Source organism: Paramisgurnus dabryanus, chromosome 21 (assembly GCF_030506205.2).
Source record: "Paramisgurnus dabryanus chromosome 21, PD_genome_1.1, whole genome shotgun sequence".
In the NCBI taxonomy this organism is placed as follows: domain Eukaryota; kingdom Metazoa; phylum Chordata; class Actinopteri; order Cypriniformes; family Cobitidae; genus Paramisgurnus; species Paramisgurnus dabryanus.
In genome coordinates this window covers 17,150,264-17,169,803 of record NC_133357.1, presented here as the reverse complement: position 1 = coordinate 17,169,803, position 19,540 = coordinate 17,150,264, and the positions used below count along the sequence as shown (strand labels likewise).

Here is a 19,540-nt window from a genome sequence, read left to right as displayed (position 1 = left end):
ATGTTTACACTGCATTTAATCTATTATTTTACTTATAGATAAATTAAAGCCATTCTTATACCTACCCTTCCCAACATATGCCTTTATTCTAAATAAACACTTGTTAGGAACTTTATTTCCACTTCTCAAACATTTTCTTCATGTAAAATAATGTATTTTCAATGTGATAAGCTGTATTGTCATTAATTCCTGACCCTATCATTGCTGCTGCAGCAACCTCAAATATCACAACAAAGAACAATGCTTTAAATAATATATTGTTGTATCATGTAAGCAATTTGACATGCATGAAAAATTCGTCAAAGGTTATCCTGTTTGCCTATAACAGCACCAGACAAAAGCACAAGCCCTAAAATACTGTAAGTGTGATTTGCGACGAGACCAAAGATAAATCACACTGCTTTGTTTATAACACAGCAAATTAGATATTATAATACAACTAGGGATGTCCCGATCAGGTTTTTTTGCCCTCGAGTCTGAGTCCGAGTCATTTGATTTTGAGTATCTGCCGATACCGAGTCCCGATCCGATACTTTTATAATACATAAAAAAAAAGAATAAAGAAGAGCGAAAAAACAGAACCAGTCCAGGATGTTCCTTATGTCATGAGTCTAACTCTGTGCCAGCGCATAACTACAGATGTGTTAAAAAATAATGAATATATACTATATATGTTCAGGGGTTAAATTGGGGTTTGTTTTGTGGGGAGGCTCTGTTGGGAGGGAGGGTTCGAGGGGTAACATGTTTAATCCTGATGACAGCAAAGCCACTGGTGTGTTTCAATGACATTTTGTATCTCTGATAGGATTTTATAAGTTTCAGTTTTAAAGCTGTGCCACATGTTGACCCAAACTTTAAAACCTGAACTTTAAATTATGCAAATCTATGAGTCTGACACCCTATATGCATTTGGTGCACATGTCATTATGCACAATTGATCAAACTTTGAATGAAGTTATAAGACTTAACCTCCTTGACTCATTCTAGGCATAAGATGGGCTACCCAAAAAGACTCAATTAACAAGAAAAACAACATACTGATTCAGCAATATCTCTTATAAATTAGCCATAGAGATTCCCTAAGCTGGTCAGCAGTTAGTTATAAAATACCTATAGTTAGGTCGTGATTCATTTGTATAATCAAAATACATTATTTTATTAAACTATACAATCAGTTGTATCCAGTTAGCTAGTTAACATTTTGTAATGAGATGAGTGACATGGCTATACATACTTTAATACTTTGTTTCTAGACTTCTATTAATTTTTTTCGATATGGGCACCATTCTTACCTCTCTTTCTCACTCTCTCTCTCTCTCTCTCTCTCTCTCTCTCTCTCTCTCATCTCTACAGTAATGTCAAATGATCCTGCGCGAATGCGCGTTCTTGAGGTTCTGAGTGAGACGCGGAACTGCGTCTGAGCACATGTTGACAATAACGATCAACGCATCGTTTAAATGAGCGGTAAAAACGCGGTTTTGTCGTGGGTTCCTTGCACGCACGAGTGTGAAGCCTATGAATGAAAGCACGTCAATAGGCTTGTTCGACTTCATGCGGCGCCGCAACAATCGACAGCCGGGTGACGTCAAACTACCGCGAGAGTGATCCGCGAAATCATACGGAGGAGTTTGCTTTTAAATCGTTCTCGCGGAACTTTGACGTTATGCAGCACCACAAGAACCGGCAGCCGGATGAAGTCAAACAAGCCTATTCTCTTCAGTTCACACGCACCAGCGCAGCGCGTACACTGGCGCGGAGCAGAGCGAGAACTTAATGGATTTTAAACCCTGCATATGTATCCGAGTCCTGATCGGGAGGTAACGTCCGATTCCGATCGAGTCTGAAACCACGTGATCGGGGCCGATTTCCGATCACGTGATCGGATCGGGACATCCCTAAATACAACGCAACATTATAAAATACAACGTTTTACCTTACGATGACCTTGCGGAGTGAAAGCTCCTCTTGAACTGAAAAGTCTGTAGATTTTTGCGTGTGAAGTTTTTCTCAAACGCGAGCTGAATGAGCTGATGAATGACGATGACAAAACCGCTAAAATTTGATTTTAAAACTGCACTGCACGCGATGCTCAGCTGTTACAATACTGTATATTTACTGTATAACCATCTTATGTCATTTATATCTACTATATAGTATGCCACAACCAAACTGCATATTCTAATTTTAATAAACAGAACTACGTCTAAAACAAACACATTAAATGCTGCTGGAGACTTGCCATTGGCTGTTGTATTTGCATGAATAAATAATGAGGTGAGTCTAAGAAAGGATAAGGGGCTATTTTGGGCATGTTTTACTATAAAAAAAAGTTTAAATTTAATATGTGTTGGGTTATTACGTTTATTTAATACTAAATTGCATTGTTTTTGATATATATTTTAAAGATGCGTTTTTTTTTTTAGTTACCGTCATAGAGAACAGTAGTACTTTTCCTGTGACTTAAATACTGCTGAAAAAACCTCCAAGGTTTGAATAAGCTAATCAGACGTTAGTGGGCGGGAGCTGTAAACGCTTGCGCTGCCCAAAGAAGACGTTTTTTATGTAAAGAGACTCCGTTATTTTAAGGTTGACTGGACATTTTTGGGGGGGCACAAGAAAAATCTGGGGGGGGCAATGCCCCCCCCAGCCCCCCTGTAGACCCGGCCCTGCTTAAAAGCATTTTTGGTATTCCAACCCAGTCTCCTGAGGTTGCGTATAAATAGCACGAAGTGTAAAACTCGTGCAATACATACGTCAAATTCCACTTTGGTGTGCATATGATACGCAAGTCCTTCCCATTCACTTAAACGGGGCATCTTTTTTTGTCGTTTTATTTATTGGTTTCTCAATTTTTTCTGTTTTTTAAACCATTTTCGCTTGGGTTTAGGGTTAGATTTTAGATTTGCTTAATGAGGTTATTTAATATACAGGTTTCTCAATGTTTTTGTCCATATTTAAGCCATGGTCGCTTGGAGTTGGGGTTAGAGTTGGGGTTTGGGTTAGGGTGTCATTTTTATATAACAAAAAGTTGTTCTAACCCTAAACCCAAGCGAAAATGGTAAAAAATAGCAAAAAAATTGAGAAACCAATAAATAAAACGACAAAAAAAGATGCCCCGTTTAAGTGAATGGGAAGGACTTGCGTATCATATGCACGCCAAAGTGGAATTTGGCGTATGTATTGCACGAGTTTTACACTTCGTGCTATTTATACGCATTTTTAGGAGACTGGGCTGGGTATTCCCTAATTAATTTATTTTTATATTGTATTATTATATTATTGCATGCTAATATATTTGAATTTATAACACGGGGCTGTTCTGATTGGTTGAGAAATGTTCCACGGGTATGCATTACTTTTCAATAAATGCACGCCTAACCTGTCAAATGTCTTAAAATTACCACCAAACCAATGTCTGTGGTAACTGAAACTGTGAAATTTGATTCAGGTCCTGAATTTGAAAATAATGGATACCCAAGGCTTCGTGTCGTGCTGCTAACACCTTGGGTGTGCATTATTTTTTAATAATTCTATGGTCGTATTCAATTATTCCATACTGTACATACATCATCTTTATCTGTAAAAAGTAAAAGTGGGATCAACTTAAAAAAAATATGTTAATTAGTAACACCTTTTTTCAACCTTTTTTGCTTTAAGTAAAAAATTTAAGTTGAAAATGTTTAAATATTTTAGGTGTTGTTAATTGATGTATTTTATTTTAATTTCACCTTAAATTTTCACTTGAAACTAATTTAAAACGGCCTGAGCCTCACATCAAGCATTTCAATGCACAAACTGTCACTGACATTTGTACATACCCACTGTTAAAAAGTTGGTTTAACTTAAAATAGTAAGTTAACTGCATGGTAGGGTTGGGCGATGTCCCCTAAATTGGCAGTTGACGATGGTTTACGTCAAACCATCGCGATGGACGATGATATTGTTAGGCGGGGGAGGGGGGTATTTTTACATTTTACGAGGTATTACGTTATTATATAATTATTATTTGTTATTTTACTTTATTACTTCCACTTAAGAAGAGTTGTGCACTTTTTATTTTAATATATATTTTTACATAAATACTATTTTGTACTTGAAAGCTATAATTTTGCTATTTTACTAACCCAACGAATGACTCTTTCCTATAGGTTGCACATAAGGGGGAAAAGTAGCTTTATTCCACTTAAAGGATTAGTCCATTTTCTTAAAAGAAAAATCCAGATAATTTACTCACCACCATGTCATCCAAAATGTTGATGTCTTTCTTTGATCAGTCGAGAAGAAATTATGTTTTTTGAGGAAAACATTGCAGGATTTTTCTCATTTTAATGGACTTTAATGGACACCACCACTTAACACTTAACTCAACACTTAACATTTTTTTTCAACGGAGTTTCAAAGGACTCTAAACGATCCCAAACGAGGCATAAGGGTCTTATCTAGCAAAACGATTTTCATTTTTGACAATAAAAATAACAAATATCCACTTTTAAAGCACAACTTCTCGTTTAAATCCGGTCGTCATGCGCAAGCGTGACCCGACGCAATACGTCATCACGTCAAGAGGTCACAGAGGACGACCGCGAAACTCCGCCCCAGTGTTTACAAATGTGGTGAAAGAGGACCGTTCCTACGTTGTTGTATGTCAACTGATACTAATTAATGTCTTTGTGTCAGTTTATTGTTTAAAATAGTCAGCAAACGTGAGTTTTATATTTGTAACACGTGACCTCCCTACGTCACTACGCATTTACGTTAGGTCGCGCTGGACCGGACCTAAACGAAAAGTTGTGCTTTAAAAGTGTATATTTGTTATTTTTCTTGTCAAAAATGACAATCGTTTTGCTAGATAAGACCCTTTTGCCTCGTTTGGGATCGTTTTTAGTCCTTTGAAACTCCGTTGAAAAAAAATGTTAAGTGTTGAATTAAGTGTTAATTGTTGGTGTCTATTAAAGTCCATTAAAATGAGAAAAATCCTGCAATGTTTTCCTCAAAAAACATAATTTCATCTCGACTGAACAAAGAAAGACATCAACATTTTGGATGACATTGTGGTGAGTAAATTATCTGGATTTTTCTTTTAAGAAAATGGAATATTCCTTTAAGAAGAGGTGTGCACTTTTAAGCACTTTTTTAAAATATCTCTTTACATAAAATTTTTTTCTATTTAAAAGCTATAATTTTGTTATTTTACTAACCCAATGACTCCTCCGCGCTTTCCAATACCAGTACTCCAGCACCGCAGGGAGCAGCCAGCACTTCAAAACTAGACAAAGTGAACAAGTTGGTATATTCTGGCCAGAAACATTGAAATTTAAACATGGTCTGTGTATGTAAATCCCACGTTTCGGTCAGAGTGTTGTTCCCGTTTTCTTGTTCTTGGCGTTCGCTGAATTCTGGGTTTATATTTTAAACTGCCGCTTCAGTGCAGTATAGCCACATAGCTATGTAACAATGAGCACAATACATGATATTGAGATCGTCCATTGGCACAACCCTACTGCATGGATTCCTTAAAATTTTCACTTAAAAAATATTCATTGACGAAAGTAAAAGTACACAATTTTTATGTAATTAGGCATTAAATCAATTTTAAAATGCAATATATAATGAATACACATTATGATTCTATGCTTTAGAATGTAGTGAACATTTTTTAGTAAAGATAAGTTAATTTTTTCCCTGATACAGTCTGATAAAGCACAGATGTTTGGAAAATTTAACTAAAATACTTAAGTATTATACACCTCTGAACCTATAGAGATGGAGTTAATATTAACAGGGCACACACACAATGCATTTTGGAATTTGGAGGATGCTGGTTAAACAGTCAGACCTGAACTGCAGTCATCTTTTCAGGACTGGAAACCTTTACTGCTTGACTGGGTCCTCCATGTTACCAATGTCCACACACACAGCACAGATATGACCTGACTCGCCCTCTGATGCATCCTCATTACTGGAGCTTTTACATCTTTTCAAATATTAAAATTGGGTTGGACCAAACATTTGCCTTGTGTTTTTTGAGGGTGTGACCCTGTCCACATGATGGTGCAAGTTTAAAAGCAGGGTGTTACAGAGAGGGTTTTTAAAAATGTTTTAACAAAATGTATTTAAGCGAAGAATGCACATCACCATAACATACAGTATATGTATTTTGCAGTTTATTTAAGCCTAAAAGTAATAGATTAAAATTCAAGAAACATATCTATTTTATAAAACAAGAAATATATAACTGTAAGAAAATACTTAGATTTTCATTATATTTTGTATAAAGAATGATTACCTTAGAAATCCTTGTGCATCTAACACCGGCACTCGCCTCTGGGCTGGAGGAAGATGCTGGACAAGTCTTGTGGAAACAAGAAAAACAATATTGGATATCGCATATAATTATTTAACTATAAAATTATAAATATAATGGTAAAATCTTACCTTTTAAGTGTATTGGTATAGTAAGGGCAGCCCCATCCCAATGCAGACAGTCAATGGTCTAACCATGTGCTCATTCAGCGGCACAGTAATGCAGTCTTGGCATGTTTGTGTATTTGTGTGTGTGTGACGGAGAGGAGAAAGAGTAAAATGTGAGATAAGAATAAAATAAATACTTATTTTATAATAGTTTATAAGTAAACAAAAGCATGCTAAAGATGAGAATGAGAGAAGGATGCAGTATGAGATGCAGGATGCAGACTCGCCTGTCTGGCAACAGTCTCTCAGACAGACTTGACACCCTCCCACCCATACCCCCCAAACCGCCGGCAGTGACAACACCCCTACACGCCCTCCCTTCTCTACACACCCACCCTAAAAGCAACAGAACCCCATCTGGTAGAGCAAGCGTGGTGGGAGTGACAGATATGCACTAATATAATAATCACAAACAAAACATGTTGTTCAGGAGCATTTTTATTGTTAAGTGTTTTATCAGGTTATCTCTGCTGTATCATGACCAAAAAGCACGTGGGGTGAATGTGGGCCAGGGTGCCCTCTAAAGGCAATGGCTATAAATAGCAAACCCCTTTTTTTTGGTGTCATCCCGACCCTGTTACTCACAGAACCATCATAAAAAAACTGATCTAAGGGTCTTTCTCTTATTTGTGACTCGGTTTTTGCAAGATTGTTTAAATGATAAACAGTAGCACCTACTATAGCAGTAGCCAACACACTCAAAAATATTGTTTGTTTTTGAACGAATGACGAGTTTTAATTTTTTCTTATTTTGACAGGATACATTTAAGGTGCCATGGCTGATTTGTGTGATCCCAGTACAATGGTGCAAAAAGCTTTAAAGAAATTAAAAGTACCTTTTCACAAGAGTTAACATGTTTTTTTATTATAATTTTGCATACGTTCAGTGGCAACCCAGATATTGCGCAATGCAGCAGACGACCTCGGGCCGGATCTGCACCGGAACCGCACCAGAGCTGCTAACTTTGGCCTGCATCCGGAGTGGCTCCGGCCTGGAGTCGTCTGCTGTCTAATAAAGTCGTCTTCTACATTATAAAACATAGCAATTTTTTTTACATTTTTTTTTATTTCATAAACTTCATTTTAGGTTTAAAATCAATTTTCAATGTAATTTGCATTCTATTTGATTCCAGCCATCATGTGAAACCACCAGTTGGCTTGCACGGTCCATCCCTTCTGCTCACAGAGGGCAATCTGCTGCAGAAAGTGATTGCGAGCCTCATTCTCAGTTTGATCCTGCTGCAGCGCGGTACGTAGGTAGCGCATGTCCTGCGATGTACTGAGCTCTGGAATTCCTGTAAGCAGCATGAGAGAAAAGAGCGTGACGAGCAAGCGGGACTGAGAACGCAAGGACAGATAAGCATTGATGCAGGTGTCCTACAAAGAAAAAGAAAAACAAAACAAATAGAGGTTTACAGCTGGATTTTTGTTTGGAGCTCAAGTACAATACATTTAGTTGCTTTGATCAAACCGTAGGCATTGTTGACAGGGCTGTGTATTAAATGAATCATGTCAAGCTTTCTAAATTCATTGTTTTGAAACAGGCTTTATGCTGTGTGCTACACTCTCAGAAACAATGGACATAAATGTTCCCAAGATGTCACTGGGACGGCAGCCTTTACATAGGTCTTAATATGTACCAATATGAACCTCTGAGGTACTAATATGAGCTCTTCAGGTGCAAAGGTGTGCTGCCCCAGTGACAGCTAAAGGGACCATTTATTTTCTGACAGTGCATGTGGACCAAGCTTTGGAATATTTATATAATTTGGGGGGAAAATAGTGATCTATATAAAAACATTAAAATATTATTAACCAGTGGCGGCCGGTGACTTCTTTTTTTATGGGGGCTCTATGCGAAGTTCGTCACAATATGTACAGAGTGTAACCCGTCATGTGTGTGGTTCATAATTTCAAAGTATGTGTTTTGCGCTTTGAGTGATCCTATGTGCATCACATGTCTTGTATAAGTGCCTTATAAAGGGTTTATGATAAAAGAGGCGCTCACTTTTGCCAGATACTTGCATAATTTCATGCACAATGAGTTTATTGTTAAGGGAGTGTCTTGCATGTATTTTGTGAACGTGAGCGTCTCTTTTATCATAAACGGTTTTGACGCGTGTGCAGCAGGCACTTATTTTGACAAAACACATAATGCACATGGTTCACATGACGCAACAAACACATATTTTGAATACACGAGCAACACACATGACACTTCAAACACTTACAGTCTTGTTCAAAATAATAGCAGTACAATGTGACTAACCAGAATAATCAAGGTTTTTAGTATATTTTTTATTGCTACGTGGCAACCAAGTTACCAGTAGGTTCAGTAGATTCTCAGAAAACAAACAAGACCCAGCATTCATGATATGCACGCTCTTAAGGCTGTGCAATTGGGCAATTAGTTGAAAGGGGTGTGTTCAAAAAAATAGCAGTGTCTACCTTTGACTGTACAAACTCAAAACTATTTTGTACAAACATTTTTTTTTTCTGGGATTTAGCAATCCTGTGAATCACTAAACTAATATTTAGTTGTATGACCACAGTTTTTTAAAACTGCTTGACATCTGTGTGGCATGGAGTCAACCAACTTGTGGCACCTCTCAGCTGTTATTCCACTCCATGATTCTTTAACAATTCATTCACATTTCTTGGTTTTGCTTCAGAAACAGCATTTTTGATATCACCCCACAAGTTCTCAATTGGATTAAGGTCTGGAGATTGGGCTGGCCACTCCATAACATTAATTTTGTTGGTTTGGAACCAAGACTTTGCCCGTTTACTAGTGTGTTTTGGGTCATTGTCTTGTTGAAACAACCATTTCAAGGGCATGTCCTCTTCAGCATAGGGCAACATGACCTCTTCAAGTATTTTAACATATGCAAACTTATCCATGATCCCTGGTATGCGATAAATAGGCCCAACACCATAGTAGGAGAAACATGCCCATATCATGATGCTTGCACCTCCATGCTTCACTGTCTTCACTGTGTACTGTGGCTTGAATTCAGAGTTTGGGGGTCGTCTCACAAACTGCCTGTGGCCCTTGGACCCAAAAAGAACAATTTTACTCTCATCAGTCCACAAAATGTTCCTCCATTTCTCTTTAGGCCAGTTGATGTGTTCTTTGGCAAATTGTAACCTCTTCTGCACATGCCTTTTTTTAACAGAGGGACTTTGCGGGGGATTCTTGAAAATAGATTAGCTTCACACAGACGTCTTCTAACTGTCACAGTACTTACAGGTAACTCCAGACTGTCTTTGATCATCCTGGAGGTGATCATTGGCTGAGCCTTTGCCATTCTGGTTATTCTTCTATCCATTTTGATGGTTGTCTTCCGTTTTCTTCCACGTCTCTCTGGTTTTGCTCTCCATTTTAAGGCATTGGAGATCATTTTAGCTGAACAGCCTATCATTTTTTGCACCTCTTTATAGGTTTTCCCCTCTCCAATCAACTTTTTAATCAAAGTACGCTGTTCTTCTGAACAATGTCTTGAACGACCCATTTTCCTCAGCTTTCAAATGCATGTTCAACAAGTGTTGGCTTCATCCTTAAATAGGGGCCACCTGATTCACACCTGTTTCTTCACAAAATTGATGACCTCAGTGATTGAATGCCACACTGCTATTTTTTTGAACACACCCCTTTCAACTAATTCAACTAATTGCCCAATTGCACAGCCTTAAGAGCGTGCATATCATAAATGCTGGGTCTCATTTGTTTTCTGAGAATCTACTGAACCTACTGGTAACTTGTTTGCCACGTAGCAATAAAAAAATATACTAAAAACCTTGATTATTCTGGTTAGTCACATTGTACTGCTATTATTTTGAACAAGACTGTACTTTGAATTTGCCCCCCTTGGATGAGCAGTCACGAGCCGCCACTATTATTAACAAAGTCATGCCATTTTTCATTTGGTGTGGATCTATGCAATTTCTTGATCTTGCACCTAACCCAGACTTTTTCACTTGCTACCCCCCCAAAAAAGGCAAGCTTGACCTCTGCTGACAAGAGGACCAATCAAAAGCTTATAATAGAAAATAAATATGGTTGACCCTGCTACATTAGAAAGGTTTTGAAGAGAAACCCTGAAACTGAACTTACCCTGAATCGCTGAAAGTAGAGACTAGGACGACCTTTTACTCTTCCCATGACATAAAGAAAGTCAGGGGTCAGGACAAAGGGGACTCTTTCTCTGTTCACCCCCATGAAGCTCTTGGTGTTTCCCAAAATGTGTCCAAAATCAATGTGGAATAAATTTCCTGAGGAAAACAAAGCAGGCAAAAACAAATTCTTAGTGGAAATTGTTCACATAATGCTCTTTGAACTATATGATTTTAGTTTTCATATAATATTCATTTTTTGATAAACTATTCCTTTAAATATTGTTTTATCCATTATTTTCTAAGTTATTTTTAAATGTTCTTTCACATTTGGTTTTAATTATATTATATCATCAGTTGTGAGACCTGCTGTGTAATTAAACTCAAACTTAACCAAAATACCCTTTTTGTTTAAAAGAAATGCGTCAAATATATGATATGACTCAATTCTTACAACAATTTGTTATTATATCTTGAACAATTTAACAGACCATTACTGTATTACTTCTTTTTTATAATTCACTGGTTGTGCAATTACGTCTTTTTGGTTGTGAATGAATTTAAAGGGACACTCCACTTTTTTAAAAATATGCAAATTTTCCATTGCAATCTCATTACTGATTGGCTGACTTTGCTGCCACTCAAAAAATGTAGCCAATTATTTTTAAGTGGAGGGGCAGTGAGATGCCTGTGATGTCATAAGCATCAGTTTTTCAGATTGGGCCGTTTTCTGGCTGACATTTCTAAAAGAAGAATTTCTATGAGACTGAGATGTTTAGCATGTCTAGCACTTTTTGTATGTTTGTGAATGTGGGTAGACTACCATTATTCAACAAAGACAAGGTAAAAATGTTTTTTTTAATTCTCTGTCCCCTTTAAACATTTGATTTTTTACAGTTTTGGAATCCAGTTAGCCGATATCTGGGTCTGGTGGTATCACTTTTAGCATAGCTTAGAATAATCTATTGAATCTGATTAGACCATTAGCATCAAGTTTAAAGATGACCAAAGAGTTTCAATATTTTTCCTTTTCAAAATTTGACTCTTATGTAGTTACATCGTGTACTAAGACCGACGGAAAATTAAAAGTTTCTAGGCCGGTATGGCTAGAACTATACTCTCATTCTGCCGTAATCAAGGACTTTGCTGCTGCAACATGGCTGCAGGGGGCGCAATGGTGATACACAGCACCTGAAAATAGTCCCCCTTTCAATAGCGGGGGACTATTTTCGATCACTGCGTAATTTTATTGCGCCTCCTGCTGCCATCTTATGGCAGCAAAGTCCTTGAATGAGTGTATAATTCCTTGCCATATCAGTCTAGAAAATCGCAACTTTAAATTTTCCGTCGGTCTTACTACACGATGTAACTACAGAAGAGTCAAATTTTAAATAGCAAAAATATTGAAACTCTTTGGGTTTTTTTTAGCGCAATGCTAGGTCTAATCAGATTCAATGGATTATGCAAAGCTATGCTAAAAGTGCTAGCGCCAGACCCGGAGATCGGCTGAATGGATTCCAAAACGGTAAAACTCAAATGTTAGGAGAGCTGGAAAATTAGCATATTTCCAAAAAAGTGATGTGTCCCTTTAACATTTTACTCATTTGGTGAACACTTTTATCCAAAGCCGAATTATAGTGCATTAAAATTTTAACACTGGGATCTAAACTCACAACCTTTACAATGCTAACCCAATACTCAACCAAAACCTTTACCTTGATCTGTTATCATAATGTTGTCATTGTGGCGGTCCCCTATACCCAGTACATATGTGGCCACACAGTATCCAGCACACGAGTTCACAAACTTCTCTATAGCCTGAAAGTGCTGTTGCATTGAAGTTTAAAACAAAAGGAAGAGAATCAGATATATGCTTATTAGACTGTAGACTTATTTGTCATGTTTTTGTTGGTAGACTTATTTGTCGTGATGCCAAATAGGCCATAAAAAAAGCATTGTAGTGGAGAGGGAAGTGAAGGCTCCCATGGGAGAATTAACAAGCTTACTTTTTCCTGTAATGAGCACTTTCTCTCAAGCCAGTCATACAAAGCATTATTTTTAAATGCCCCCGCTACACCTCCCTGACTCCGCTGGACAGAAGCGATAGTGACTGCATTTCGTACAATCTCAATCATACCTGTATTAAAAAAACTTTTATGTAAATGGTTATACAATTATATTTTTGCAGTGTTCTTTATATTATGTATAGGGGCGGTTTCCCGGACAGGGATTATCCTAGTCCCAGACTAAAATGCATGTTGGAGCTGCCTTAAAAACACCTTGTACTGACATTTCCTAACATATATCAGTGCTATTGTTTTGTCACAAGATGCACACCAGTATTGTTTATTGTAAGGTTTGTTTGTATCTACTACTTAAAGGAATAGTTGGGCCAAAAATGATATTAAACCCATGATTTACTCACCCCCAAGCTGTCCGAGTTGCATATGTCCATCGTTTTTCAGACAAACACATTTTCGGATATTTTAGAAAATGTTTTAGATCTTTCAGTTGATTATGTAATGTTACGGGGTCCACGACCTTCAAGTCCAAAAAAAGTGCGTCCATCCTTCACAAATGAAATCCAAACGGCTCCAGGATGATAAACAAAGGTCTTCTGAGGGTAATCCGCGCGGTGTTGTTGTAGAAATATCCATATTTAAAACTTTATGAACGAAAATAAATACCTTCCGGTAGCGCCGCCATCTTTGACTCCTCTGTATTCAGGAGAGAGTATTAGCGTAGTGTACGCACTTTTCTTAGTGACGTATGACAAATTCAGAGGGCGGGAGCACAGAGCAGCAGCAGAGTAGCCTCCGTAGGCTTCGTAAGCTCTCATCCTGAATGCGGACGCAACTAAGATGGCGGCGCTACCGGAAGGTAGTTATTTTAGTTTATAAAGTTTTAAATATGGATATTTCTACAACAACACCGCGCGGATTACCCTCAGAAGACCTTTGTTTATCATCCCGGAGCCGTTTGGATTTATTTTGTGAAGGATGGATGCACTTTTTTTGGACTTGAAGGTCGTGGACCCCGTAACATTACATTTAATCAACTGAAAGATCTAAAACATTTTCTAAAATATCCGAGAATGTGTTTGTCTGAAAAACGATGGACATATGCAACTCGGACAGCTTGGGGGTGAGTAAATCATGGGTTTCATATCATTTTTGGCCCAACTATCGCTTTAAATGTCTTAATTTAACTAAGGCCTGTCCGAGAAACAGCCTTTTTATGTAGTAAACAGTAAATCACAAATAAATTAATTTAGCTTTAATTTTCATAGACTTACGTCACATATGCGCTAAATGTTGCAATTGACCAATCAGAGTAAAGTTTTTTACATTGTGGTGTAATAATTACCTATAACTTTATTGAGTTTCTGTTAATATTTGTTTAATGTTTTATGTGCCCTTACTTCTGTATTTTACTCATAAGAACACTGTTCATGTACCTATGTTGTATCCTGTTGAAATGCATCCATAGGGCACAAGGTTTAAGTTTAAACCTTTCTCTTGCCAAATTGAGTCCATCACCATGAGTGTCTAAACAATTTGTGTAAAAATGTTAATTTCTGAATTACAATTCAATTGAATACATTTCTCATTGGTTGATTTTTTTACCTGGATGACGAGCATGTCCTGTCTAAGGTCATCTCCATGCTTGAAGATAATGCCTACATATGGTGAGGCTGGAGCTTCTGACTCCATGCAGGAGAACTCAAGCCAAAGTGGCTTTTTCTTCGACGCCATCACTTTACATTCTTTTAGCTGTGTGGGGAACGGTTTGTGTCAGGGAATCATTTTAAAGGGGTCAGGTACAGGGTATAGTTTGGGATAAAGCTAAGTAGACAGCACACCAAACATAGAAAAGCTCACAAAGAAAGAGCTTTAAAAATTTTCATATTTAACCATGCAAGTAACTCACCATGATGGTTCCCGCTCTGACTCGAGGATCAAATGGCACCTGGAAGTTGAAGGGTAAACCGCACTCTTCCAGTAACTCCTGGAGCTTCTGAGGAGCTGATACACAAACATTTTTTATAGCAATACCACTGCCACAAATAGGTCAATAGGGGATAGGTGTTTGAACTACTACTACCTGTAGGAGGAAGATCAGTCTTATCTGGATAAAGGCTCTTCACCGTTAGGGCAACATCATGCAGGCACTTGACAACTTGTACTTGACGCTGGAACTCTGTCAACATGGCCTTCCCACAGCCTATCAGATATGCCTCTAGTATGACAGCCATGCGTTCCCGAAAAAACGGGCACTCTGCCACCTCACTCTTCATGTACCAGAAAAAGAAATGTCCGATTCTTTTGCTCTGTGTAGCAGATGTTAAAAAGACAAGCAGTGCACCTTTCTTCTGACAGGTAATATTGTATACCCTTTGTATTCATAATGATACAAAGGGTGATAAGATGACAAATTGCTTACCCTGAGTGACCTTTTGAGGAGGAATCGTGCCAGGCAACTGTCATGATACGGCTCAACTTTAAGGGTCTAACGTATAGCATAATTAGAAAATGTGTTGTACATGTGACACTATCTTTAAAAAAAAAACCAAGTTTCAATAGCTTTACCTGAACCAGTTGCAGCAGGTACTTAAGCACATCTTCATTGCTCAGCATCTCTAATCGTTGAACAGCCAATCTTCTGACCATCACATCTGCATAATCCACACTCAGAAGCTCAAGGGCCACAGATAGTTCAATGTCCTCTGGTTCCCAGTGACTCAGGAGCCAATGGACATCTTGGACACCGATTGGCTGCATCCAGTCCACTTTGCGAAGAAACTGTGGTAGATTTGAGGCATAGTGAACGCTTTCCTCTTTGAACCACCTCAAGGAATGTTTTCCAGGTTCTGGGGAACATGTATCTGATATAGGAGATGCACCACTACAGGGTAAGAAAACACCAGAGGAGCTTTTGGTATTGGGCAGGATAACGGGGAAGCTGTAGCGATCCAACAAAAATGTAATAGCCATCGATTTGGCCACATCAGGGTTAGTGGCAGTAGAAAGCTTATCAGCTTTATAAGTAAACAACCCCTCGTTGCATTCTAGATAGGGCCACATGTGCAAAGTGTGTGGGCCTTGGCTAAGAAGAGATCGGTGGTCAATTAACTGGAGGTTTACGAAATACAACCCTTTAACTTTTTCCTTCTGGCAGTCTGGGACTTTAGAGGAACTTGACTTTGTGACTTCCACGACACCGGCATTTATGGTGAAGCCTAATTTAGCTCCATAAGGGATATCTCTGATGAGAATATCAAAGTCCAGCCAGGTGTCCCACAGCACTTCATCTGCAAACTCTTTTGAAGTTGAACGAACCGATGACACAACCTTGCCGCCATAGATTATAGTGGCTTCAACGTGAACAAACTGAGGTACCTTACTCGGAAGATCTGGGATGTCAAACCCCACGAGTTTAACTCTGAATTTTCTGTCACAGTCCCACATAGACATCATTACGATTTCTTCCACTTCCTTTCCTGTGAGGGAAAGTTCCTCATGGGAGATTGAGAGACCCGTGAGACTGTCTACCAGTGGCCAAAACTCTTGTTGTACCGTGTCATCTGGGAGGGATGAAACGGCGACTACTGAGAGATGAAGCTCCAATGTGTTCTTCAGGCAATGCCTGACCCATAAAAAGTCTGAAAGCATAAATTCCCCACTCAGGAATTCCTCTCTGCCACACACTTTGAGTACATAATCAACAGACCACTTGTCAAATGACCGGTCAACCATAATGACTGGTAATGATTCCCATACGATCTTGAGGAGATAACTGGGTGTATGTTTTATGCTAGTTATAATGGAAACACTTGAATTATTGTGATAAAGGGTCACTGGGAGTTTCCACTGAACTTGATCCTTTTCGTCCATTGGAAGTGCCGTGGAAGTCGTCCACGGTTCAGTGGCATACATTACTGGATCCCGTTTTTTCAGCTCTTCCCTTCGCGGTGTGGCAAACTTTCTTTGGGTAAAGCAAAGCTCACTTAAGCGATTAGCGTTCGAGTCCAAATCATAGCCGATCAGCTCATTCAGAATGCCTTGGAAGTGAATTCTCTCCTCACAGGCAGTCTGTTGAGCCAACACGGTGACACAGAGGGTTTGAAGACCATCAGCACCTTGAACCCAGGGTGCGTCCAAAGTTCGCAATACCTGATAGTCGTCATAAATTTCATACCACTCGTCATCCTTGAGGTACAACAAACTGTATCGCTCTGGGTCAAGAAGGACAAACGGTTCAGGAAGTCTGTTGGTCTCCTGTGCTAGCATGCACAGGCGTACACGGAGCTGGTGGACATTGCATTGTGCTGGTAGTTTGATCTGAACTGAATCCTGGCTGTCTACTGCCTGAACACCTTCTCTGGCAGCAGGTAACTTGCAGGTAAATACCAGGCTTTGGACAGAAGAAGGAAAACGTTCAAGTTTTCTTTTAATAAAGGGTTCTTCTTGCTGGAATGCATCCAATTTGTTCTCCATGGATGCTAGATAGAATGAAATGAGCAATGTTAATTTTATAAAATAATTGTATTTTTAATATTTAAATATTTATACTAAAATGTTTACATAAATCAACAGTTACTAACATTGTAACCATGTTTAAAGGAGAAAAAAAGTGTTGCTTCTTTACTTTAATTTCTATGTTCAGTTTGCAGACCCTGTCTGCAGGTTAAAGGGATAGTTCACCAAAAAATGAAAATTCTGTCATCATTTACTCAATCTCATGTTGTTATAAAACTGTATGAATTTCTTTGTTCTGATGAACACAAAGGAAGTTATTTTGAAAAATATTTGTAACCAACCCGATCAGAAGCCCCATTGACTTCAATGGTTTTTTTTATGAAGTTCGGGGCTCACCTTTGGGTGTATCTCTTTATACTGACATTACAATGTTTTATAAGCAAAAGTCTGATACTAATGATCTAAAAATAAAGACTAAGAAAACATAACTGCAATCATAACTCTTACCTGTATGCGTGACTTTGGTCTCAGTGAAGTTTTTCTCTCTTGTGCATGAGAGAATGTGTCTGTTTTATTTCCCTTCCTGTTATATGCTCACTGTTTGAAGTTAAGTGCAGTTCGTTGCATAATGGCTCATTACTTCCTTGTTCTTTTGTCTCTTTGCACCTAAGAGGAAGACAGTAATTTACTCTGTAATTTAATCATTTTCTCTCGGGATTCGTTAACAGCATCTCAGAATCGATTTTCCATTTTTATTGTTGGTAGGTTTTATTTAATTCCTATGTGATTGTATGATAAGTGTTTATCTGTATCTTCTCCTCATTAAATAAAATGAGGCTTTAATCTGCATCCCTGGCAAAGTGGGAAGGGAGTGTTTACAGCCTCAACTGGAGAACATGTTGCTCTTTACAACCACTAGAGGAAGCTCTCCTACACTTATCTACTTTGGTGAAGGACCTGTTGGATTATCAGACCATGCACACACTGCACACTTTTAGAGCATGCGACCCTCTGTTAAAGGGATAGTTCACCCCAAAATAAAAATTCTGTCATCATTTACTCAATCTCATGTTGTTACAAGCCTGTATACATTTCTTTGTTCCTATGAACACAAATGAAGATATTTTGAGGAATATTTGTAACCAAACTGATCAGAGGCCCCATTGACTTCCATAGTATTATTTTTTCTTACTATCAGTGGGGCCTCTAATCAGTTTGGTTAAAAACATTTCTCAAAATATCTTTTATTTGTGTTCATTAACACAAAGAAATGTATTTTAGTTTTGGGTAAACTCCATTTAAGCCCTAATTAAAACGGACACAAGGTTCAGGTCCACCCAAACAGATACATGAAATAAAAGATGTCAGGTAATACTGAAACTTAATTGTTTTGAAAGCTATAGTCCTGTTGTGAAAGTGGGACTTGAAGGTCTGGTTGCTATGCAATATTAGCAGGCACTTCAGAATATGTAATGCTATAGGATCTGTATTAACATATTTGTGACAAAAGAAGTAAGTGAGGTGGTCGCTGAGATATTTGTGCTATCTGTGTAGTCATTACAGTTTTATAATTGAATTCATTTTCAAGGGTTTAATAACCACAGGAACCGCAGATAGCAGACATCTCTATGGAGATACCATAGATTGGTTAATTTCCAATCTATTTGAACAAGATATGAACTCTTAATATCTATCTATATATATTTTATTATGACACCTTATTATATTTATATCATGAAATACATCTAAAGCAAGCAAACATAAAAAATGTGAGCATTTTACGAAACCTTTTATTTTGTTTTACCTGATGCTTTTTGCACAATTTCACATGTAAGTAAAAAAGCTACATTTACCAATTTGAACAAACCCAGAAAGAAAAGGGTAACATTTATATTCATGCATATTTATCATTTTTAGGTGTCAATGAAATTACATCTAGAAACACATCTAAAGAGCCTTGAACACAAAATGATAACATAATTGATGTAACTACATTACTTAACATGAACTAATAATGAACTGCACTTATACAGCATTTTTAATCGTTGTTAATGTTAATTTCAACAATTAGTAATACTTTATTAAAATCTTGTTAACGTTAGTTAATGCACAGTGAACTAACATGAACAAACAATTAAAAGCTTTATTTCTATTAACTAACATTAACAAAGATTAATAAATACTGTAACAAATGTATTGCTCATGGTTTGTTCATGTTATTAATACTAATAATACTAATAATGTTAACTAATGAACCTTATTGTAAAGTGTTACCACATTTCTTAAATATAAAATATAAATTTTATCAATTTATCAGAGCATCTGCATTTTATACAAAAAGGTTAACCTTTGCTAATACCTCATAATACCTCATTATTATGTTATTATCAGTGTGAATGACATGATACTTTATAATATTACCAGGAATTTAAGAGTGTGTATTAAATTTTATAGGCTATACATATACATTTGCCTAT

At 37.6% G+C, this 19,540-nt stretch overlaps 1 protein-coding gene across 1 annotated transcript; it reads right to left on the bottom strand.

The window, feature by feature from the left end:
* Nucleotides 1–6,973: 6,973 nt before the first annotated feature.
* LOC135775610 (phosphatidylinositol 4,5-bisphosphate 3-kinase catalytic subunit gamma isoform) lies at nt 6,974–17,718 on the bottom strand. The gene is made up of 11 exons (XM_065285981.1): nt 17,571–17,718; nt 15,174–17,086; nt 15,028–15,093; nt 14,689–14,914; nt 14,515–14,609; nt 14,211–14,357; nt 14,042–14,132; nt 12,591–12,721; nt 12,300–12,411; nt 10,586–10,743; nt 6,974–7,848 (listed from the first exon to the last, which is right to left on the bottom strand). The coding sequence occupies exons 2-11, from the start codon at nt 17,079–17,081 to the stop codon at nt 7,591–7,593; spliced, it is 3,192 nt and encodes a 1,063-aa protein (XP_065142053.1). The 5' UTR covers nt 17,082–17,086; nt 17,571–17,718; the 3' UTR covers nt 6,974–7,590.
* Between the last annotated feature and the right edge of the window lie 1,822 nt (nt 17,719–19,540).

What these genes read in the sequence shown, in the direction of transcription:
- LOC135775610 (XM_065285981.1), bottom strand. Translation starts at nt 17,081, where the DNA reads ATGGAGAACAAATTGGATGCATTCCAGCAAGAAGAACCCTTTATTAAA. An exon ending in TCAGAGCGGGAACCATCATG is followed by an intron (nt 14,358 to 14,514) that starts GTGAGTTACTTG and finishes TTCCCCACACAG; the next exon opens with CTAAAAGAATGTAAAGTGAT. An exon ending in TTCAACAGGATACAACATAG is followed by an intron (nt 12,722 to 14,041) that starts GTACATGAACAG and finishes TTTTTAATACAG; the next exon opens with GTATGATTGAGATTGTACGA.